General features: G+C 34.7%; 2 protein-coding genes across 3 annotated transcripts in view; one reads left to right on the top strand and one right to left on the bottom strand.

Moving 5' to 3' along the window:
- RASGRP1 (RAS guanyl releasing protein 1) overlaps nt 1-5,453 on the top strand; it is a 73,064-nt gene extending 67,611 nt beyond the window's left edge. For both annotated transcript variants that reach the window (XM_045528005.1, XM_045528001.1), the window contains exons 16-17: nt 116-501; nt 2,929-5,453. In XM_045528005.1, coding sequence (XP_045383961.1) covers nt 116-501; nt 2,929-3,063 — 521 coding nt within the window. In that variant the 3' untranslated portion in view covers nt 3,064-5,453. The remainder of the gene's footprint in view (nt 1-115; nt 502-2,928) is intronic.
- Nucleotides 5,454-7,301: 1,848 nt separating this feature from the next.
- The window catches only part of FAM98B (family with sequence similarity 98 member B), a 37,387-nt gene continuing 19,155 nt past the window's right edge, over nt 7,302-25,533 (bottom strand). Inside the window, exons 4-8 of the mRNA XM_045527992.1 lie at nt 23,861-24,039; nt 20,806-20,886; nt 19,828-19,944; nt 11,616-11,783; nt 7,302-9,199 (exon numbers count right to left, since the gene is read on the bottom strand). Of these exons, the coding sequence (XP_045383948.1) occupies nt 8,831-9,199; nt 11,616-11,783; nt 19,828-19,944; nt 20,806-20,886; nt 23,861-24,039 (914 nt within the window). The 3' untranslated portion in view covers nt 7,302-8,830. The remainder of the gene's footprint in view (nt 9,200-11,615; nt 11,784-19,827; nt 19,945-20,805; nt 20,887-23,860; nt 24,040-25,533) is intronic.

Genomic DNA, 25,533 nt, shown 5'->3' with positions numbered 1-25,533 from the left:
CCTCTTTGGACATCCAGAACTCCTGTAACAATGAGAGAGGTCTCATTTGAAACTAATGTGTCACTCTTAAGTCTCTGTTCTTCTCAGTACTAACTTATCATGTATCTTCCCATAGCACCTGAAGAAGGACCTTTTACATTCCCTAATGGGGAGGCTGTGGAACATAGTGAGGAGAGTAAGGATCGGACCATCATGCTGATGGGAGTGTCCTCACAGAAGATTTCTGTTCGGCTGAAGAGGACAGTTGCCCACAAGGCCACTCAGACTGAATCACTGCCTTGGATTGGCAGTGAGGGCCCCTCAGGTCCTTTCATGCTGTCTTCTCCAAGGAAGACAGCCCAGGATACTCTTTATGTGCTTCCCAGTCCCACGTCTCCGTGCCCCAGCCCAGTCTTGGTCAGAAAGCGGGCTTTTGTCAAGTGGGAGAATAAAGAATCCCTCATAAGATCAAAGGAGGAGCTCCGTCACCTCAGACTCCCAACCTACCAAGAGCTGGAACAGGTACCTTCCTTTTTGTTTTCCTTCTGTTCAGATTCTCGTAGAGAAGTGAGGCTAAGCCATGGAATAGCATGTGAACTGAAGATTCTAAAGAGAACAGAGGGAGGGAGGAAGGATGGATTCCAGCTTTTTCACAAAGAACCCAATGGGGGCCCTCGTTCACCTTATGCAAGCAGAACAGGATATACAGGACTCCGTATCACCATGCAGGTGCCATTTCAGAGTGTTGGTGCCAGTGCCTAAAGCTCTGTTCACAGCAGGCTCATTAAGAAAAACCATAGTTTCTACCAGGCACTTTACTGTTCTGACACCACTCCCTTCTTCTAGATAGAACCAAGATGAACTTGAGTAAATCCTACTTCCCTGGAAACCTTTGTTAACCTGTTTATCAGGGTTGTGGTTGGGACGTTCATGGTTGCCTAGGCATCTTCCTAAAAGAAGGTAGGGATCTTAGTGCTGTAACAGCAGCAACAAAAAAGAAAAGGTAAGTGTAGTGTAGCTCACCACAGATAATGCCTCCTTCTTAATATAGATGAGGGGAATCTTCCCTGACATATTTTATATTAGGCTCACAATGTCCTAATTATCAGGCATCCCCTGGAGGTACTGGAAAAAACAAAATTAGGTTACCAAGAGAAGAATTTTCCCAAAACATCAAGATTTGCACTGTGTTTTTGGAGACTTGTCAGTACAAACACAAAAATCCATCTAGCCAGAATTCCTTATATAATTCTATATACTACATAGTGAAACTGTCCATGAGGCTTCAGGATTCCCTACGTTACCTTCAATGTTGTATCTTCCCTGTCAGATGCCCAGGAATTGAATAGGAGGAGCGTATGATAAAAAAGCAACAGATTTTTCTGGATGAATTTAAGAATCAAGTCCATCAGAAGGTGGCAAAATGTGGGTTACAAAAAACACTTTCTCTTTAGGAGTTGAAACTACCAAATCCAACTTTTAAGAACAATGAAAGAAACCTTGAAAAATGAATAGAAAAGATAAAATAGAATCAACTTTGGTCTTGGAGGCAAAGATTTGTGTTTTCAGTCCCTGATATTTCTTACAGCAGCTGTTAAATTCTATAACTGTTAGTCCTCTGTAAAATACAGCGCTGAGATTCCATGCTCTGTAAGGTTTGCCTCAAATCGTGACATTTTACACACCCATGAAAAGAACAATGTAGTTGGCACCAATGCTTCAAAAACGAAGTGGCTTACAAAAAGATTTCAGATGAGTCAGTCCCAGAATAATTACTATCCAGTAATATGGGAGCCGGTAAATTCGCTTAGCATCTTCCCAGTAGCCTGTCTTTACTTTTAGCATTGTCACATGGAACTAAGGTCCACAATTCAATATGTACACTTTAGAGGAACAATGTGTCCCACTTTCCCATTAAGTAAAATTCTTACAGTGATTTGTCTGTGTGTGATTCAACAGTCCTATCATAATAGCTAGTCAAATTAAATCAGTATTTAAAATATATAACATTAATATTAAAGTATTAATAAATAGTACATATTATTTGAGGTTGTATGTATACCTCTGAACCAACATGGAACAAAAGACAAAGCAAACAAAGGCTCTTAGGGTTGGATATACCTGGGTTCAAGTATCTATATAATCACTAGATTATATTTGCTACTTCTATAAAATTGATATACCACCTATTTTCAAGGTGTTTGTGAAGTTTAAGGCACTTCTATTACCATGTACCACAGCACCAGGCAAATAAAAGTGCTTAATATTATATGGTAGCTAATAGACAGCTATCTAGGTAACTCAGGTTGAGAAACAATCCAATGTATCCCAAATTACCTAGACATTGCCTGGGTAATATACAGTATTCTCTTGGAATAACCAGAGTGGTATAATGTAAGAACACTGGACTCAAAATCAGAACACTAAAAATCAACTGTTGGCCATAATTAAGTCACTGCAAGTTGGATCACCAAATCCTAGTTTAGGGAGTGGGCTAAAATTCTTTGTCAAAAAGGTACGTTAGTTTTCAGTGATTTGGAGGAAAAAGACATATTAAGTGCACTATAACATCACATATTATAGAATTCTCAGTCACTGCTTTCATGACTCAGACCTGACCAGAGACTCTATGTTCTGCAAAGTTAAGATCTCCTGCTATACAACATCCAAAGGTTTCGCCATTATACACCCATTGCCAAGGAAATGGATTATTCTGCCTGCTAGCCACTCACATCTTTGATATGATCACAAAGACTAATTGGTATTTGCAAAGACTCGATATTTAATTTGTTATTTTCTATTCAGGGCAAAATAACTGTTTTGAAAATAGTTTTTAATTCTCAGCCACAGTGAATAGGAGATGCCAATCAAATGTAGTACTCCCAATATTATAAATGATTTGCTATTCATGGCTGCTTTATTAACATACCTCATTTTCCTTTCCTTTAGGAAATAAATGCCCTGAAAGCAGATAATGATGCCCTAAAGATCCAACTGAAATATGCACAGAAGAAAATAGAATCTCTCCAACTTGAAAAGAGCAATCATGTTTTAGCTCAAATGGAGCAGAGTGACTGTTCTTAGCCCAGAAACTCAAGGAATACAATCTGTAGATGAGTATACTGGAGATCTCAATTTCCAAACTGATTAACACAAAGACCTGGGAACCTTAGAATGACCAGTGCTTAAAACAGTACTCTGAAAGGAAAAGCCTGCTACTGTGTATTTACTTAAAAGATTCCTAATGTGCAGCATTGTTTTCTCTTTCAGTCGAGTGTGCTAAAGAATGCAGAACTTTTGCCATTCATACCACTAATTCCCCCAGACCTCCGCCTGGGATTAATACCAAAAGTATGCTAAAATTGTGGTCTGCCCAGCTGATTCTTCCTTAGAGCTAAAATCTCTGGAAAATCAATCTGTTTCTTTCTCAAGGTTTTCTACAAACTGAAGGATTTACTTTGTTCCATCCAAAGCTTGCTTATAATGGAAACATACCCATATTCCAAAAGTAGATTTACTTCCTCTATATCCCAGCATTCTTTGTGAATCTGGTTCCTACTTCACTACCTCAGATCTAATCAATTAGCCTCTGTCCCCTTCTTCACTACACTCATAAACAAATGAGCATATTTACCTAGAAGTGAATTTCTACAGCTGTAGCCACAACTTCTTAGAGGCCTATTAAACATGACATTATCCAATTGCAGGTCAACTCACAGTTGTAGTCTTACAGTTATCCATAAAATAAGTAATCAAATTAAGTACCTGGAAACATAGCTATTTTACTATGTCATACATGACTGGCTAATTAGCTAAAATAAACATAATGCAAATATGTTTGGCCTCATATAGTCTACTGTGGATAGAATTAGGAATTGACAGCTTTTTTGAGTCTAAAGATTTGTTTAACTCTTCATGTTCCATCTTTATCTTTTGAAGTAAACTATTTTTAAAGTTCTCTTTTTGAACTGAATTTGTGCTTCAACATCTTCACCATTAATACTATTTAGAAATAAGCTAATTGGATCAGTGGCTTAAATGACAGCTGACAGCATGTACATATGTATATACAATATCAGGCATGCATGTGGCTTAGAATTTTGTTTCCTCCTTCATAAAATGTGGACTTGAATTTAAACAACTTTTAGTCATTACACAAATTCACAAATATAAAGTTCAATTTGTTACAAAGATGAAGAAATTGCTCACAAGGTAAAATGCATTATTTGGCAAAATCACAAGTAACAATCCTGTGAGTTTTCTATTATGAAAGTTAATGATAAATGGGCTCATTAAGTTACCTGGGCAACTACTCACAAATTCCTCTGTCAGCCTCTTTACAGTTCTCTAAAAAAATTCATATGGTCATTTTCCTTTTATGAGGGACTTAGCTTCCATGCTTGGAAAGTCGGGTACCAGGCTGACTTGAAACGCATCCACAGGTTGACCAATTTCCAAATCTAAAGCCAACACCACCATGTCTTCATAAGAATACAAAGAATTTATACAGCAATGATTACTTAAAGGATTCAGATCCATTAAAAATTTTCTTTGATGAAGGACCAGTTCCTATTTGTGTTCCTCCTTATACTGAGTTTTAGTGACATAGAACTAGCTTGTAGTTAATGTTTCATTAAATTTTAAAGAATCATTTTATACATGTATTTACCCTTTTCTAACTCCAAACTCAGAAATCTCCAAGGCAGGGCTGCTGAGTCCCACCACCTGCTATATACTTACTGTAGCACTCTGTTACTTGCTCTCTATGGAACAAATATGAATTATGACAAACTTTCAAATTCCTATTCTTCTCTATTATTCTTTTCCTCTGATGTAAACCAAAGAGGGTATAGCTCACTTTCTTTAAACAGTCATGAAACACAATTTTTTTCATTCTTCTTACCTTCCATCCAAAATAAAGACCCCAGGTTAATTTTATATAAATAATCTGTAATCTAAAGGGATTCAAAAGGTAACAGTCCCCATAATTAGTCAAATTAACAATGGCTAGAAGGTCTCAAGCATTGCAGAATTTATCACAGAAATGATAGGAGGAAGTAGTTTCATCACAGGTTTTTACAGTCCAGCAAGGGCCAAAGAAATACAGTATATAAGTTAATAGTATTTGTGTTGAGCTACATGGGGTTAGTGGAATCTACAGAAATAATCTGAAATAAGTTTTTGTTTTATAAAGCCTAGGATGCAAATTTTTGCATCTCATACTGACTGTGACGTAAGTTTGGCCAAATAATTATCTGCCAAAATAAGGACTTTTTATTAACAGCAATGTCACTTCTCATTTTCTTTGCTGACTCACCTTTTTACTGCCCATTTATTAATTTCTGTCTAAAGATGTATAATGTAAGAGAACTGCAAGAAAAAAAAACCAAATGTACATATTGTAAAGGTTTTTTTGATACTTAATGTAAGTTTTCTTTGTGTAATATTTATATGATAAAAGACATTAGGATCCCTACAACATGTCTTGTGTTTCTTCTACTTTATGGATATATGGAAACTTCACGTAACTTTTTACTATTAATATAATCCATGGCTGAGACCACTCCCCTATTCTGTTTTTTCCTGGAAGGAAAAATAAAGCAACTAGATTATTCAGTTTAAATTTTTCTAAATTTTTTGACAACATGAAGAAGTAACAGTACAGAAATATTCAACCTATTCCCTCATATTCATAATAACTTACGGTGATCTCCAAATATTAAGTCTATAAATACTTAACATTAAAGTAGACAAACTTCAGGTTGTCATTTCTTTATAGCTTTCATCTTTAATTCCATGGTTCCATCCAAGCAAGTAAAGAGAAGGTTTGAAGCTATGGATAAAATTGGTAGAAGATGGCTCATTCCAATGTACAGACCCACCCCGAGAAATTCATTTGTGGTCATTAGAGTGATTAGAGATAGCCGTGATTTCCCCCTAATCCCCAATTTTTTATTTAACCAGATCAATGAAGAAAGGTGGGGGGGAATTTCAGTCACTTATTTTCCACTGTAGAGTGCATTCTGGTACGTTTCAATGGGGTGTATTTTGGCAATTCATTAATACTTCATACACAATAATGAAGTCACATTGACAATGTAACCCTCAAGGAGAAATGAAACTGCCTCCTCGCCTCCTACCCCAATTCCCATCCCAAATATCTCTACCGTGTGCTCCTTACAAGACATAGATAATATCATTACTCAGGACATTTTCTGGCCACAGATCTTTTTTAGATTGTCACACCTTCTTCTGTCACAAATACAGGTAATAAAATGTCTTGGGTTTAAAATAGTTTTTTTCTGTTTAAACAGGCAAGGTTTCCCTGCTCTGCAGAACACAAGGGCATAGGTTCAAAGAAAATACTTGCTTCCCCTTTGATGAAGTGCTTATGAGTAATGGTGTGGTGACTATGTATAGACCGGACATAAGTTCTTTATATGGTTCAGGGGAAAGGTCAGTTACTACTTTAACCCAGAAACTCCCAGTAAGATCATGTCTATATGTGCTATTAGGTGCCACAGGCTGGAGAAAGACAGAAGAAAAAAAGAGGAAGGAAAACAAGGTAATAGAAAAAAAAAAAGGAATTGAGAACCAGGCAAAAAAGTATGAAGAGGAGGAATCAAAAAAGGTGTTGGATTTTAGGAAGCAGTGAAATGCCACATACCATATTTCACATTAGTATTACACTTAATTCACCAAACGTGAAATCAACTTACTGCTACTCTAGATACTGCTCAGCAAACTGTTCTACAAAAGAAATTTTTACTGAAGAAAGATTATCATGAAAATCCCATCTTACAGGAAAGAATAAGATATTAGGGTCTAGATGACTTAGTTTTTCATCCAAGCAAGGTTTACAGGAATGTGTAAATAGGAGTGGTTTCAGCTCCAACATGATTCCAGGAGCATACACTAAACTTAGATAAAACTTGCAGTGATTGCAGTGAAAAACCCAAACAGCACTCCTATGAAGGTACAGAGAAATCTTACAGTAATTGATAAACTATTATTTTTGCCATATTTACCACAGACCTTTAGTGGTAAAAAAGTTGAAAGTAGTTATAAATCTCCTTTCTGTATTAGCAACTAGTGTTCCTAAAAAGAAATGAAGCAGAAATGTAAATGGTTTAAATGAGTATTTTTAAACTAGTAACGCTTTTAAAATGTTTTACTCAAATGATCTTTTGCTTACATATTTTTAAAAAATCATTTTTCAGAGTTTGTAGCTACTAATGGTGTTTTCTTAATTATGGAAAGCCTTTTTCTTCAACTATCACAAATGCAATAAAGTCTTTTCATTAAACACACAAAAAACTAAATTTACAAATAACTAAAAAAATCTGTTTATCCCAAACACATTTCTTCAAAGGGTTGGCCTGAAAAATACATGTCCAAAGACTATAGCATACACAATGTTTACTTTTAAAGTTTTAACATAATTTTAGATTTTACCACAGAGTTTACTACAAACAAAACAAAAACCTGCCAAACATCAAATACCATTTGTCCACTGGTAACAATTCAGCTTTCTGTCTGTTGAGCTGGTTAGATCACAGAAAGTTGTTATGCACAGGCATTGATGAGAGCCTACATGGAGATACACATTTTATGGTGGGATTTAAAAAAAGTGTATGTGACCAGCTCTTTTCCTCTCTCTACACTAAGAGAAAAATACATTACTTAGCTCACCTCTTAAAACCATTCACAATAGGCCCTCTACAAATTTTTAACAAATTGCATTTGTACTTAGGTTTTTATGAAATGACCTGAGAAGGAGGCAAGTGTCTCATTCCTCATTTAACAAATGAGGACAAATCAATACTTGAGAGCTAAGGTCATTTCAACCCACAGCATCCTTGGTCTGGTGCCATGATTTGGATTCACAACTCCTGACACCCAAGCCTTTGATTGCTCCAACCACCAAACCACATATAGCCATTCCCTAACCCTGTGTTTGCTAAAGCTAACTGTGAATCAGAATTACCAAGGGAGGCCTTAACCCTAAACCTGATCTATTCAAACTGGAAATTACTGCCTTATAATCCTATGTGATACAGCTCAGCTTGCCTTTTAACATTCAGATATCAAAAGTAAGGGCACAAATGATGACAAGACCAGTTTACAAGAATATTTTTCACACCATCATGTAAAATTGGAACATCTTTGTCCTGTTAAATTCTGACCTCAAACTTTGCTTTGTCAAACAAAATCTCACAGATTTCAAATCCAACTAGAAAATAAATCAAATATGCACAGTAAAAAGCAGACTTGGGCTTCAATTAATAGAACTTTAAAAGAAACCTGGCCACAAGACTCTCCTCCTGTAACAGAAAAAGACAAATCACGACAACTACCTATTGAACACAACTATCAATTCCTTTCCTTATTTGATAAAGTAAAATTAAAAAACACAAAACACATCCACAGGAATACAGAAGAGGCAAGAGTCTATATTCCTTTCCATTAGAGGTGGGGTCATTTATGTGTTTCAAACCTGAACAAAATACAGGTAACAGTCTAAATTTAATCATGACAATAAAATACTTTCCATTTTCCAAGTTTGATGGTAATAAATATTTACATTTTTAAAAATAATTTTTGTTCCTTTTTTGTTTTTTAAAAAGTCACAACATGCTTAAGGATACACAGATATGGAAAAATCATCACTTCATCTAAGAGATCAACTGGTAGTATAAAACAATGTTGTTACATATTAACCCAATTCAAGAATGATATCAGGGAGTCTAACATAGTGTTTACTTCAAAGATGATATTCAAGTGTTATTTAGAACACTATGTCTAATGTATCTATCAAGAAGTAAGCACTGCTATCTAATTTTTGTGGTTTTTAATATCTTCTATATCCACCACCACCTCCTCCTCCTCCATATGGATCTCCATAACCTCTTCCACCATAACCCCCTCTTCCACCATAGCCTCCTCTTCCACCATAATCTCCCCTCCCACCATAATCTCCCCTGCCTTGGAAACCTCCTCTCCCACCACCTCCCCCTCCTCCTCCTCCCCCTCCCCACCCTCCACCCCCTCCCCAGCCACCTCTTCCACCCCCACCACCTCCTCCTCTACCACCACCTCCACCACCCCAACCACCCCTTCCGCCGCCTTCTTGTCTCTTTTGCCAAGGGGGCATTTCAGGGGGCGGTGGTTCAATTTCATTTGGCCGTCCTCCCCTGTCAGGCACCCTTCCCATCAGCACCTGTGTGAAGAAAAATTTTCTTTTAGTTCCTAATATTTTAAAAATTAAAATTAACATAAAGGTTTCAAGTGATATTAAAGTTACTGTTTCTAATAAACAAACCAAATACTTAAGGACATAACAGTATTGGACATAGCAGTACAAATTAATATTAAAAATATAAGCATGGGGGGATAGAAAGACATTTGTCAAAGGATACAAAAGTACAGTTAGGAAGAATAAGTTACAGTGTTCTATAGAAGTATAGGCTGACTATAGTTAACAATAATATATATTTTCAAAAAGCTAGAAGAGAGAATATTGAATGTTCCCAACACAAAGAAATGATAAATATTTGAGATAATGGATATGCCAATTACCCTGATCTGATCAGTATATACCACTATATATCCCATAAGTATGTACAATTAGTGTCAATTAAAAAAATAAATTTAAAAAGAGGAAATATAAAAAAATATGTGATATATGACAAATTCCTCAGAATGGTATTATTTTTAAATAATCTGGGGGAGTATTTCTGAAATTTAAGGGCTTGTTAATTTTCTCTCATTTAAATTTGTTTAGCAAATTCATAACAAATGTAGTACCCCATCTCACTAAGAAATGTTTCTTAATAAAACATTTTGAATATACATACACTACATACCCTACATTAATTAACTTCATATCTATTTATACAACAACTCTGGACCTTCCATTGCCATTGATTTGGTAATGGATAATCCCAATAAAAGACTGTATTCCTCAGCACAATTTCAACAAACTATGAGGAATATATGATAACATGGGGATGTAATGAGGTCAGAGATTAATATAATAACTATAATCCCAAGTTATCACTGAAAAGAGATATTACGATTCTCAGATATTCCTTTCTTTTGAGAAACTTAAGCTCACTTACTTTCACTGATGCTACTAGTTACTATATTATTATAAGGAAATAAAGAGTTGATATACTTCCCTAACCATGCTTTACATAGCTTTGAAAAATAAACCAGGGAGGAGTTTAGTTTAAATATCCAAACTTCTGTAGGAAGGAGCTACTTTTATAAGCCCATGTACAGAGGGAAAGACAGAAAGCCAGCCCACCCCACAGACGGGAAGCCAATAGCTTCTTTCTAGCGTCTTTTTGGAAAGAAGGTAGAACAGTAACTGCCTCAACCAAAATGACCGATGAATCAGTTGGGTTCTAATTCCATTAATCTTCTAATCAAAACCATTTTAGGAATTTATGTCATACATGAAAGACAAGAAGTACAAAATCCTCACTGTAGGACAAGGTCCTAAATATGCAAACATTCTTTTAAAGTCAGCAATAATGTCCTAATTAACAAATCCAAAAAAATAGCCTTTCTTGGTTGTTATTCTCACTGATCTCCACCAAAAATGATACATTGGTGGGCATATGGAAATGCTGCTCCAAGAAGTGATCATCAGATTACCTTCAAATAATCAGACTAGAAATTATAAACTCAAAAAAAGAGATAGGCAATGTCACTTACAGAAGTGGAACTCTTGATCCAGCAAGACTAGATTATAACCCAATGCAAGATATTAAGTAACACATTTAAAGAAAGAACACTTTCAGAAGACAGAGGGGGTTGATCCAAAATAGAAGCACAGAGGCAAACAGAGTGATGCCTAACATAGCAATAATTAGTAAACTGACTTTTAAAACAACCGTTCCTCTGGTAAGTATCCTATCTCAAGCTACATTGAGTGAGAAATGATGCTTTAAAATTATCCAAATCCTTTACTTCTGATTTTTTGCTCTTTTGCAATAAGGTGTGTCATGAAGTGCTCTACCTAAATGGAAAGGACATGCTAGTTGAGCTGACATAAACATTCTAGATTATATTAGTGTTATTGCTATTATAAAGTAAAAAAGTTACACTCCTTGAGCTTTTTTAACTTAAGACCACTGTCAGAGAAATAGATTTATACTCCAAATCAGAAAACAGAAGCTCAAAGAGATTCAGTAACTTGCGCAGGGGGATTTCTCTAAGAAAATAATAGAGCTAGAATGTGAACCCAGAATAGTCTGACTCCAAAGCATACACTCTTCTAACCTTTGTACCAAGGATATAAGGAGTCTGTCAGTACCTGAAACAATTCCTAAAGATGCTTACTGACCAAAAAAAGAGATTACTTCTTGGGAAGAAGGAAGATAATTCTTGCTAAAGCTATTGATAAAAACAATTCTTAATTCCTCCAATTCAGATAAAAATTTGATTTATGAATACAGAAATTCAAAATACACACACAAGAAATATAACCAAGCCTTGATATATTGAGCCCCCTCTGCCACTCTCTTCTAGGAGTTTACCAGGTCATAAAAGAAATGTGGAGTAAAATCTGTAAAAACATCAAATGAAGACATCAATTCATTCTCCACTGTGCTGAAAGAAACACCAACCTTATTAATGGCACATGTCGTCTTCTCCCGGCTAGCGCCACTACTTGTCCTAATGATCTTGGATAGATCTTCACGAGCAGCAAGTAGATGTGCCATTGTAATTGTTGTCTTGGGTGACAAAGCATAACGCTTAGGCTGATAAATCCTTGCTATGTCATCTGTTTTTACCTAAATGACAAAAGTTAGGTAAAAAAGGAACAAAGGTAAATTTTAATGAAAGAACAATAGCAATCATAATCTTCAGAAAGAAAAAAATGAGATAATGAACAACCAAAGAAATAGAAAAGAGCAAAAACATCTAAACATCTGATAATAACTTATATGTAGAATGACAAAGTAAGCCAACAAATGCTAACAGAATATAGAACTACTAGCAACAACTTATTAAAAAAAATAACAAAAAAGATTCTATTCATATTAACAAAAACCAAAACACCTAAAAATAGTTTACCAAAAATACATACAGGACCTCTAAAAAGAAAACATCAGTAAATCTTGTAAAAACAAAAGGAAAACTTGTATAAATGGTGAGAAATACCAAGTTTCTGGATGGAGACATTGATTATTATTGTCAGTTCCCCCCAAATTAATTTATAATCCTATTGAAATGGTTTCTGGGAGAATGAAAAAGAAAAGATGAATCTAAAGTTCATAAAAAAAAAAACTAAATATGTAAGAATGACTAGAAGAATTTTGAAATAGGGGAGTCTTACCAGATACTAACATGCATTATGAAATTATCATCACTGTCTTAACAGCTAGCATTTACAGAGCATTTATTAAATGTGCAAGGATGCTCACTTAGCAGGCACTGTTTCTTTAATCCTCAAAACATCCTTTTAGGGTGGGCAATTTTTATTATCCCTTTTTGTAGACGGGGCAAAAAATGAGGCATAGAAAGCTCAAGTCAGTTTCCCCAAAATACGGAGAGAATCCCAGCTCTGCCCAATTACTAAGAAAGGCCCACCTGACCCTCAAGCACAGGTGTACAGATATCAGTGTACTATCCTACCTCAGTCTAATTAATTGGAACTTGGGAATTAAAAAAAAATGAAACAAAATAGACAACTGAGACTCAAAGTCTCATAAATGTACGAATCCAATAAATTATAAAAGAGGCATCACAGATTAACGAGAAAAGAAAAAGATTATTTTTTAAATGTGTTGGACTGAATGGGTAGCTATCTGTAAAAAATAACAACAATAAAAAGGCACACTGTATAACAAACGGAATTCCAAAGAGAACAGTTAATTGAGGTTTTATTTTAAATTTAAAAACTTAACTACATGATAAAAATTAAAATTTCTATACTTCAAAAGGTATAAAACAAAATAAAAAAAACAACTAGGTAAAAAATTTTCAACAAATAAAACTTGCAAACTTCCTTCATATATATTAATAAAAAGCTCAAAGGAAAACAGAACTCTATAGACAAAAAACACATAAATAGAAATTTCAAAAAGAAGAAATTCAAATGACTAATAAGCTTATGCAAAAAAGTTCAACTTTACCAATAATAAGGATATACAAATTAAAACTAGTCTTTTAAACCATCAAGTTAGCAATGAAGTCGATAACTCTAAATATTAAAGAGGCTAAAGTGAGACAAAATATCATTTACCCTACTGTCAGGAGTTTAAATTCATATAAGCTTTCCGGAAAACAATTTGGTCAAGGGAAAGAAACAAGAGCATTAAGAGTCATAAGCTTTGACATAAGAAATTTCCTTTTAGGAATCCATGATAAGAAAGTACTGTGAAATTTACATGTAAAAATTATGCATAGAAATATCCTGATGTTAGGTAATTTAGGAAAAAAAATGTTTAAAATAAGAGAGTTAGGTAAATTATTGAATCACTATGTGGTAAATATAATGTAGCCATAAAAAGGACACTGAAAGGAATGAAGTACTGTTATATGCTACGATATGGATCAACCTTGAAAACATTATGCTAAGTGAAAGAAACCAGACACAAAAAGCCACATATTGTATTACATGATTCCGTTTAGATGAAATGTCCAGAATAGGCAAATCCACAGAGATAGAAAGTATATTATAATAATAGTTGCCAGGAAATGTAGGTAGGGGAGTACTGGGAATGAGTGCTGAGAGGTGCATATGTCATTTTGGATTGATGGAAATGTTCTGCAATTACGTATTGGTAGGAGTTATACAACATAGTGAACAGACGAAAAAATCACTGAATTGTACTCTTTAAAATGGTGAACTTTATGTTATGTGAATTATATCTCAAAAAATAAATTAAAAATTAACTTTAAAAAGGGTATTCAAATAGAACTTTTTTTTTTTTGAGACAGAGTCTCGCTCTGTTGCCCGGGCTAGAGTGAGTGCCGTGGCGTCAGCCTAGCTCACAGCAACCTCAAACTCCTGGGCTTGAGCGATCCTACTGCCTCAGCCTCCCGAGTAGCTGGGACTACAGGCATGCGTCATCATGCCCGGCTAATTTTTTCTATATATATTTTTAGTTGTCCAGATAATTTTTTTATTTCTATTTTTAGTAGAGACAGGGTCTCGCTCAGGCTGGTCTCAAACTCCTGACCTTGAGCGATCCACCCGCCTCGGCCTCCCAGAGGGCTAGGATTACAGGCATGAGCCACCGCGCCCGGCCTCAAGTAGAACTTTTAGAGATATCAGACGGTGATCACAAAATATTAGTGAAAAAAGTAAACTATAAAATTATATTCACAGTATTATCTCAATACTAGCAAAATAATAGATAAAAGAAACTAGATTAACCGTACTAATAAATGGGTATTATCTTTTTGAAGAACAACTCTGGAGTATGCATCAAAAGCCTTAAAAACATGGATATTTTTAAATCAAGAAATCACTTTTAAAAGTATATCATGAATATGAACAAAAATTTAGCTGCCAAGAATTTCATTAAAGGGTCAGACAAGAAAAAAAAATTAGAGGAAACTTCAAATTCTATCAATAGAGAGAGTGTGTGTGTGTGTGTATATACATATATATGATAGAATCTTGTGCACTTAAACTGCTGTAGAATAATATATGATGACAGTCATTCAACAATATCAGACACATTTTTCTATCATGAAAATAGGGAGGAAATGATAAAGATAAATTAAATTTAATAAGACAGAGTACAAATAATCATATAATCAACTGAAAAGACCAAACAAAAGGTCAAAATTCATCTGTAAATAGCCTAAGAAAAAATACTTTTCAAAATCTTCTAGACTAAGGATAAAAGAACAGACAACCTCCTTGTCCTAAAACGTGATGAAAAAGACCAAGATGAGAAGAAAATAAAATATCAAGGTATTTCCTAAAGGAATATTTACTCAAAGCTCTCATTTAAGGCCAGTAAAGGGTCAACATGCCCATGAATCCATGTCACTCTGAATGTTCAAGGAAAAGAATATGTCAAAACTCATTTGTTTTGGATTTCTCTGTAATCTTAAAACCAACATTGAAACCATCCTCTCAGCATGTGAAAACAAATTTAATGCCACTACCTTTCACAGTTTGCCTTATATTCCCAAATTTCTTTTTCTCAATTTAATTCTATTAGGTTAAACTAGAGACCCAACAAATAAACAACCTCTAGTAAGTTTCTGGAGGCCAATAAAACTGATACTTCCTACACATTTTCGCTCTATTCCATTTCTTAAGGTGAGCAATCAAACAGTTACTCCAATGACACAGACAGCCACATCCCTGGAGTTTATCCTGGTGCACATGCAAAAGAGAATAAGACTAACCACCAGAGAAGCTGATTATATATTACAGACACAGAAATCTCCTAAAAATATTCTATACCTAATCAGAGAGAGTACTAAGAGGCTCATCCAGAACCGGGTACATGGTTTGACATATACAAGGCGCTGAATGTTTACTTAAAGAAAATACGTGAATGACCCATCTTCAACTCTACCTTATATTAATATAATCCAGTTCTAGTCACTCTTCACTTTTCTGTATCTGTCTGACAGGTGTTTAGAAAGAGACTCTAATTCAAAATATGTGAGGGAGGATTTCTAGGTAAACAAGTTAGACTGAACACACTAAATTATAAAAAGGTACACATATCCTACAACAAAGAGAACGAAAGAGGAGATACATTTAAAAAGAAAACCAAAATTTCAGAAAATGAAATCTGGAGCTGAAAGTCAGAGTTAACTCAAAGTCCATTTGTAGAACAATCTATTTCTCTAACCCCTGGTGCCATGCTGCCACGTCTTGTCTAACCAAAAGGGGGAAAAAGCATAGAAAAAAATGAGATTTCCCTTCTTGAAAAAATGAGTAGCTACAGAGAAAAGATTTCTGCATGTTGGCATTAAGAATTCCCACAGCACAATAGCCAGCTCCAAAGCCCGATGTTAACAATCCAAATGACTGTAGTTCCGACTAGGTTTTTCAGTGCTTTACTTTTAAATATGGACAACCAAGGACTACCAATGAAGCCTTCTGAAGAAAGCCACCAAGAAAGACCAAGAAAAATAAGCAAACAAAAAATTATCCAGGAGGAAACAGAGATAATTGAAGGTAAAAAAAAAAAAGAAAAAATCCCATCTTCGTTCAAGAAGACAGCATGTCCAAAAATAAGAAAAAATTTTTGAAAAAAAGAACCCAAGAATTAAGAAGAATTCATGAAAATTTAAAACAAAGCAGACAAAAATACATAATAGGGAAAGGATGCCCTAATTCAATAAATGGTGCTGGGAAAATTGGATAGCCACATGCAGAATGAAATAGGATCTCTATCTCTTGCCATATGCAAAAATTAACTCAAGATGGATTAAGGACCTAAATATAAGACCTGAAACCATAAAAATTCTGGAAGAAAGTATAGGACAAACTCTTCCAAACATTGGCCTAGGCAAAGAATTTATGACTAAGATCCAAAAGGCAAATACAGCAACAACAAAAATAAATAAATGAGACTTAACTAAATTGTTTCTGCACAGCAAAGGAAATAATCAACAGAATAAACAGACAACCTACAGAATGGGAGAAAATATTTGCAAACTATACATCCAGCAAAGGGCTAATATCCAGAATCTACAAAGAACTCAATCAAATCAGCAAGAAAAAAAAAATAACCCCATTAAAAAGTAGGCAAGACATGAACAGAGTTTTTTTAAAAGACTTACAAATGGCCAACACACATATGAAAAAATGCTCAACATCACTCATCATCAGGGAAATGCAAATTAAAATCACAGGAGATACCACCTTACTCCTATCAGAATGGGCATTATTAAAAAAATCAAAAAACAACATGTTGTTGTGGATGTAATGAAAAAGAAACCCTTATAAACTGTTGATGAGACTGTAAATCAGTACAACCTCTATAGAACAAAGAACTAAAAGTTGACCTACCATTCGACCCAGCAATCTCACTACTGGGTATCAACCCAATGGAAAAGAAGTCATTATATCAAAAAAACACCTGTACCCGAATGTTTATCGCAGCACAATTCACAACTGCAAAGATATGGCATCAACTTAAGTGCCCATCAACTGATGACTGGATAAAGAAAATGTGGTATATAATATATACCATAGAGTACTACCTACTCAGCCACAAAAAGGAATGAAAGAATGTCATTTGCAGCAACTTGAATGGAACTGGAGAACATTATCCTAAGTGAAGTATCTCAGGAATGGAAAAACAAACACTATATGTTCTCACTAATAAGTAGGAACTAAATGATGAGTACACATGGTCATAAAATGGTGTAAAAGACATTGGACACTAAGAAGGGGGGAGGTGGGAGGGGGATGAGGGATAAAAACTCACCTATTGGGTACAATGTATACACTATTCTGGTGATGGGCACACTAAAAGCCCTGACTTCAGCATTATACAATTCATCCATGTAACAAGAACACTTGTACTCCCTAATATTTTGGAAATAAAAATTCTTTTTAAGAAACTCATTCTTAAAAAGAATTAATGAAAATTTTAAAAATACAGAAACAAAAATTCAATACCAAGTACAAAATAAAATTGAGGACATCCAAAAACTGAATCAGAAAGAGATAAAAAAATGAGAGAAAAAAATAAAATAAGTTAAGTTGGTCTATCATCTAGGATGTCTAATATCTGATTAACAAGAGTTTCAGAAAGAGAGAACAAAGAACACAAAAAAGAAGAAATTAATAAAGAAAAATATGAAAGCTAAGAAAGTCTACAGATTGAAAGGTCCACCTAATGTTTAGCACAATGAATGAAAAGACCCAGCTCAACACATATCGTGAAAATTCAGAACTCCAAGGATAGAGAAAAGAGCCCCCAAAATAAAACGTCACTCAAAAAGACAGAGAATGTCACCAGTTTTCTTAACAGCAGCACTACATGCTTAAAAACAATGAAGCAATGCCTTTAATATGTTTGCAACCTAGAATTTTATCATTATCTAAACTCTCAATCAAATGTGACAGCAGAATAAACATTTTCACAATGCCAGGAGATGCAGAAAAATCACCTCCTATGCACCCTTTGAGGAAGTTACTTGTGGTTCTCCTACAGTATAATGAGGAAATAAACAATGAAAGCACAGACAGTGGGATCCTGAAAATAGTGGAGTAGCCAAGGATAGCCACGCAAACAGCCCAAATTGCAGTAAGAGGATACAAGTTTCTCAGAGGGAATGTACACAGAAAATGGAAAACTCATTAGATCTAATTTTTAAAAGAATACTTAAAAAGAAAAATAAACATATCATCATATTGCAGAAATTTAATGCAAAAAAATTAAATTAAATTAGAAGGGAGATGAGACACCTATAGGTAGAATGACCCTCTCCAAGATGTCTACGTGCTAATTCCTGGAACCTGTGAATATTACTTTGTAGGTGTGATTAAGTTAAGCATCTTGAGATGGAAAGATTATCCTGCATTATCTGGGTGGGCCTAAAATAATCACAAGGATCCTTATAAGAGAGAGACATGAATGTCAGAGGCAGGAGAAGGCAATATGACAATGGAAGCAGAGAATGACTGGAAGATCCTATATGCTACTGGCTTTGAATACAGAATATAGAACAATGAAGATGTGGCCAAGAGCCCAAATACACAAGTGGCATTTAGAAGCTAGGAGATGCAAGGAAACAGATTCTTCCTTAAAGCATTCGTGAGGAATGCAATTCTGCCGAGGATTTCTGATCTCCAGATTGTAATAGAATAAATTTGTATTGTTTAAGCTACTAAATTTGTGGTAATTTGTTATAGCAGCCACAGGAAACTAATACAAGATACCACATGGAAATAGAGACCATGTGAAAGCCAAAAGGAGAATGCAAGCACCACAACAGAGAGTCAGCACCAAGAACCCAGATATGTAAGACAACCATGTTGGATGTTCCTGCCCAGCCCAGGCACCAGCTGAATGAAACTGCATAAGTGACCCCAACTGATACAGCACGGGGCCTAAGAACTGCCCAGTTAATCCAAAATATGTAATAATAATACCTGAACTTCCACTTGTGGTCGAGATAGAGCAACAGGCACCAGATTTATGCTCCCACCTAAAGCAACTGAAAAACTGAACAACCCACGTGAACCAATGATTTTCAGACACAGGACATCAAAGAACACAGGATAGTGATCCCTGAATGAGGGGAAGCCCTATTAATTGTCTCAGCTCACCTCCCAAAGAGTTTCAAGGCTATGATGCATGCTGGGGTAGGCAGCGATGGAAGGTGATCTGAGACTAAGCCTGGTGCAGATAAAAGCATAAAATGGGAGCAATGGGAGATCAGATCTCTAGAAGGCTATCTGATGAAATTCATTGAGAATGCCCCTACCTCCCAATCCCCTCTTCAACTGAAACACAGTCCACATTCATCCCGTCTTAAGGACACTCTTGAAAAAAGACCTCCTGGCATCAGTACTATTCCTATACCCTGCTTTCTTGATAAGTTGTTCACTGTATCTATTTCACTACCTCATGTGATGCCCCTTCTTTTATGTATATACTGGCATAAATCACACCTATGAGTTTAAAATAAACGTCAAAGATTTGGGGAGAAATTAAGTGATTTGCAACAAGGATTTATATAAGACTGGGATCATCATATAAAACCAGTAGTTGGCCTAGGCATGCAGTTCAGATAGTGATAAAATGCAAATGGGGCATAGTTACATAATAACAGATAAGCAAGCCTGAAGAGCTGTCATAGGCTACCACCTACAGGACACAAATGGGAAAACAGCCTTACCTTTGCTCTATCAGACCATCCAAAGGATTGTACTGTCACATCTAGTCGTTTCATTAACATTCGCCGGCGGCACTCATATTCACAGGAAAGAGCATCATTGATTCTTTCTAGTTGTTGCTAAAGCATTTGGAAACAAAAATCATAGACTCTTTCATTCTACACAGAAATGTGAAAATTGTGGCAAATATTTGCTACTGATTCAAAAGATACTGTACTTGACCATTTTCTGATTCCATGAGATTTTATACTAAAAATATTTAAATAAAGAGTATTTGATAGAACATTTATGATATTTAGAAGAGATAAACATATAAACTCTACTACTGGTAGAGTTATTTTCAGTCAAACATGTTAATTTAAATAAAACATTTACAGCCCAGGCACAGTAGCTCACACCTGTAATCCTAGCACTCCGGGTGGCCGAGGTAGGAGGATCACTTATGGTCAGGAGTTTGAGACCAGCCTGAGCAAGACCCTGTCTCCACTAAAATTAGCTGGGCGTGGTGGCAAGCGCCTGTAATCCCAACTATTTGGGAGGCAGAGCCAGGAGTATCACCTGAGCCCAGGAGTTTAAGGTTGCTGTGAGCTAGGCTAACGCCACAGCACTCTAGCCCAGGTAACAGAGCAAGACTCTGTCTCAAGACTAAATAAATAAAACATTTACTTGCTAAGTAGTCTGGACCAATAAGAAAGAAAATACCAGTAATTTCTCATCTTGTTGGCTTTGAGCCACTATCCTGTTCGAATCACAACTGTGCTAACATATTGGGGACTATAAATATTCTTGGCCAGGTGTTTTTTAAATTAATAATTTGACTGAAGAAATGTTAGGACATATTATTTCAGAATATCAATCCATTTTAATTCTCAAAAACAATATATGCATGCTACATACTGTAAAATCTAGATGTTCATTTATAAAATTAAGTCATACTCACTAATTTAATTATATAAAACTAATAAGAAAGGGGGATTTACCGCCTGTTCTGGATTTAAATCAATTTTCAGCAGTGGCTTTCCCACATGATTGTTCTGGACTTTTGAGAGAACATCTTTCACCTAAAAGTAAATAAAAAATGTGAAAATGTATATCCCTAATTTAAAACAATCTTATTGTTTAAAGTGTTGTTCTGAACACGAGAGAATAAATATTAATAAACTGTTAAGTAAAATAATTAAAATATACCTTCATAAACCAGGAAAGAAAATCACTACAATACAGAACAACAGAATATATTTTTCAAAAGCACTAGATGTATTCATTCAAGTTATAGAACACGTTCTTTTCCAAAATAAGAAATAATATACATAGACAACTGAAGAAGTACCGATTACAAATAATCTGTGACTTAGTAAAATAATTTTGGAGTTTCTACTTAAGACGGCACTCTCTTACTTCCTGGAAAATTTTCAAGAGGGATACTAAAACCTTTGACCACCAGCACAATGATTTTTCTCAGATAATACTATGTACACATTCCAGTTGTATATAGTCTGGTTTCCTTGTTCAGCAACACAACAGAAGGGAACAAGTCCTCTCTTTCAATTATAGTTATCACACACACACTTTCATTACCTTTGCAAAGTCACAAATTTAAATTACTTGAAATATTTTTATTTTGGTAAACAAGATATTAGGCATTTACTTTTCCTTTAGCATTAACAGAGGGCATTCCAGTAACAATTTACCCTCCTAACTGGAGAATCCTTCATTAGCTAGCTACATACATACACACATACATACATAAAGTAACCAGGGGAAACAATCAGGAACAATTCAGATTTTGAGAAGCATGAATCATCTTTAATATTGGAGGCCTTCTTTAAGAAAAAGAATTCAAAATTAGCTTGGACACTGGTGTGGTAATGGGAAGCAACTGTAAACGGGTACAAGGTTTCTTTCGAGAATGATGGAAATGTTCCAAAATTAGATTTTGGTGATGGTTGTACAATTCTATAAATATACTAAAATTCACTGAATTGTACACTTAAAATGGGTGAATTTTATGGCATGATTATATTTTGAGAAAGGTATTTTTTTTAAAAGTAGCTTAGAAAGAACTTGTGTAAATGAGGATCCCCAAAGCTTAAGCTTTAGTAGCTTCATAGCAAATCTACCTCCATAACAATGACATAATTACTATACTCAATTTTTACATATTTTAAGGAACTTATTTTCTAAAAATAGATCATTTTGTGGATTCCCCAACTATTTTAAATATCTCCAACTTTATATTATTTCATATATTGCTAAAAGTGTTAGCTATAACTCCTCACTTGAGGAATTCTTAGTGCATATCTGTAGGTTCTTACATATAATCACATTCAGCTCCATTCCTAGGATTTCAACATTAGATAACTTTTAATAAGTTTGAAAATTACTTATTATAGACTGAGTTAAGAGCATAGGTTCTGGAGGCTGACTCCCTGGGTCAATTCTCAGGTATACAACTATTTAGAAACTTGCTTATTAAATCTTTTAGTACGTCAGTTTCCTCACATACCTATTGTAGATTATAACAGTACCTACCTCACAAGCATGATTTGAGAATTAAATAAGTTATTACATGTAGGCATTTAGAAACGTCAATGCTGTATGTTTGCTATTAATATTCTTATAATTACTTTACACATTTGAACAGCTTCAAATTAGAAAATAATAATTTTCTTCCTCAATGGTGACAAAGCATCTTCTGGATACATCATATGTAGAAGAAAGAAAACATGGAAATGTTTACTTTTGATAGAAACTGAATGAAGTTCTTTTAGGTAAATACTTAGCCAAGATGACAAAAGCAACAATTACCTTATAATTAGTTTGCCAGTATTTGAACATAGGCATTACAGCCTGCTTCAGGTAGGGAAAAGGAAGACTTGAGAGTTTTAACACTTACTGAAAACAATAGAAAGGAAAAGATTCTTTAGGATCAATATGTGAAAGCACTGGAAGATTAGGAAGAGCCCAGAAATCCGTCTCAATATGAAATAGTTCCAGAAATTTTAGCCAACCCTAGATCATTCTTAATCCAGAGGAAAGGGGGCAAATACTCTGAAAAGTAAATTAACTCTAGAGAAATGTTTTTCATTTTTCATAAGATTCCACAGACTTATTCTCCGGTTTGCAAGTTCTAAAAAAATAAAATTTTAATATTCTGTTTTCATCTTAATACTAAAATTCTCTTACATTCATTAAGACAAACCTTATTTTCTGGTTCATTAATTATCAATGCACAAGAGATCTTTATTGAACAAGGATTTAATTAAGGCAATGTATCTAAAAATGGAGTTAGAGTACCTATTCTTGAGGGTTAGGAGAATTTTCCTTTCCTTTACAATGGATCTTATATTACTCCCATATAGGACTCCATATTTAACAGATGAAACGTAGGAACTAAGCCAGAATTCGGTCTGCAAGAGTAGCATGCTCTCTAATATATGGCTTAGCTGGGAGCAAGGGTAGTTCACTAATTTAAAAAAAATCTTTTTAGATGCAATAAGGTACACAATTTGTGGTTGTTTTTAACTATTCCACCAGGACGCTCATTCATTCATCATCCGTTCTCTACACAATACACACTTACTAAACATTTATCCACCAAAAACTGTGCATATGCACTGTCAAATAAACCACATTGCAATTCTATTAATATTAACATCCATTAAAAAGAAAAGTTTAGTTTGCCTTTTGATTTTGCAGGATAATGTTACTTCTTTCATTATACCATATTATAACCCTCATTAGGAAAGTGATCTTTAAATTGCAAAATGATTTCTACCACGGCAAACCCTGGCAGAGCCTAAAGGCACTCGCTCATTAAGATTTGATTCCTGAACATTAGCTTTAGAATATTAGGTCACATGTATATTAAGCTGAAATCCAAATTTTAGTTTACATAAAATGAACTTCTCAAGAAATGAAATGTATACCACTTAAAGGGAATATTTTCATTTTTAATATGGCATTGACATAAATGCTAAATGTTAGCATTTAGTTGAATTTTTTAGAAATTAAAAAGTAAAACAAGTATTATACCTTTGATTCCACTTGGCTTAGCATAAGTGGAATGTCAGAAGCTGTTGACTTGGGTATACCAAGGGTATCACACATAGCTTGAACTTCCTGATGAATTTCACTATTTTTATCTAATTGAGAATTTTTACATTTCTTGTTCTGTAATATCTGTGAGGCTTGAAGTTCTGTACTTAAAAATACTACAACAAAGAATAAAAACAAATGTTAATACATGCAGCACAAGAATTTCTTGAAATATTTCACTGAAATTATTCATTGAAAACAAATATTAATAATACCAATAGCAATACCAACTTATAAAATCCAAAGAGCAATATCAATAGTTGTAGAACACTGTAAACTTTAAAATGAGATGAGAAAAAAAAATTAACTAAAGCTATATAAAGCAGACACTCAAAATAAATGTATTTATGCTGTACTTTAAATGGTTGATTGTTTTTCACATTGGAGGAGCCTGAGCAGCTCCCACTAGAGTTAGCACACAAGGATCCAGGCCCCTGTAACAGCAGCTTCACTTTCCCCTACTTTACCTACAGAGGTTTAGCCTAAGACTTAGTAAAACTAAAATACATTTATTTAATACTATCAGAGAATAAAGGAATGGCTTATTTTATTCTCCTTGATTTTACACTAGCTGATTTCAGTTTCATTTTAATTAACATTAAATGATCTAGATTGCTGTTGCACTAAGTACATCTTTACCAATGGCCTATTCTGTGCCAGGCACTGACTGGGTAGACAATGGGAATGCAAAGTCAACTTAGAGACACACTCAAGGCATTTAAAACCCAGTAGGTGAGATTCACCAGCAAATCAACAATTCAAGAATGTATAAGAATATGTAAGACTCTGATAAAATATTCTCTCTCATATGTACAGAGTGCTCAGGACGGGAGAACATACAGCTCTAACTGATCTATAAGCAGAGCAATTTAAGTCAGGATAGATCACCTCAAGCTGTTTATTTACAAGTCCCTTTACTTTTACCATTTCATTTAATTCTTTCAACAGCCATATTTAAGAAAATTACTCAAAAATCTTAGATGGTTATAGTCTTGCTTTAAATTAATTTTGCACTACAGTTAAGATTTTGTTTTCACTTGTTTAGTTAAAATTATACAAAACTCACACGTGTTCCCACTATAACTTAATATAGCACTTTTAACTTCAGATAAGCAGAAGAAATACCTAAAAAATTGTTTGAAAGTACAGGTGCCAGGGTCCCATCCTCAGAGATTCTGAGCCAGTAGATCTGAAGTAAGAGTTGGGCATCTGCATGGTCTGTTTTAGACCCAAGGTGATTGTCACTGGCAGGCAAGACTGAGAGCCACTTATTTATAGACTTCCTCACACAATCTACACATGACAGTCTAAAGTACCAAAAAGTTAAGATCAGTATCTATCAAACTTTGCTCATGAGGACTATGCTAACGTCCCTCTGATTTAAAAACCTCATTAAAACAGATTATCAGTTTTTCAAAAATTTATATTTTGGACAACACCTTAGCTGAAGTCTACCTTTACTCTATGGAAACATGCTTTCTCTCTACATAACAGTACAAACAGTTTAGTCTATTATTTAAGACAATCCTTACAGACAGTAAACAATACAGGGAAAAGTAAGTCTTCTTCCCATCACAGATCCTTAGACTCTTCCTCTCCAGAGGCAATCA

This window comes from Lemur catta, chromosome 1 (assembly GCF_020740605.2).
Source record: "Lemur catta isolate mLemCat1 chromosome 1, mLemCat1.pri, whole genome shotgun sequence".
NCBI lineage: Eukaryota > Metazoa > Chordata > Mammalia > Primates > Lemuridae > Lemur > Lemur catta.
This window is presented reverse-complemented; position numbering and strand designations above follow the sequence as displayed.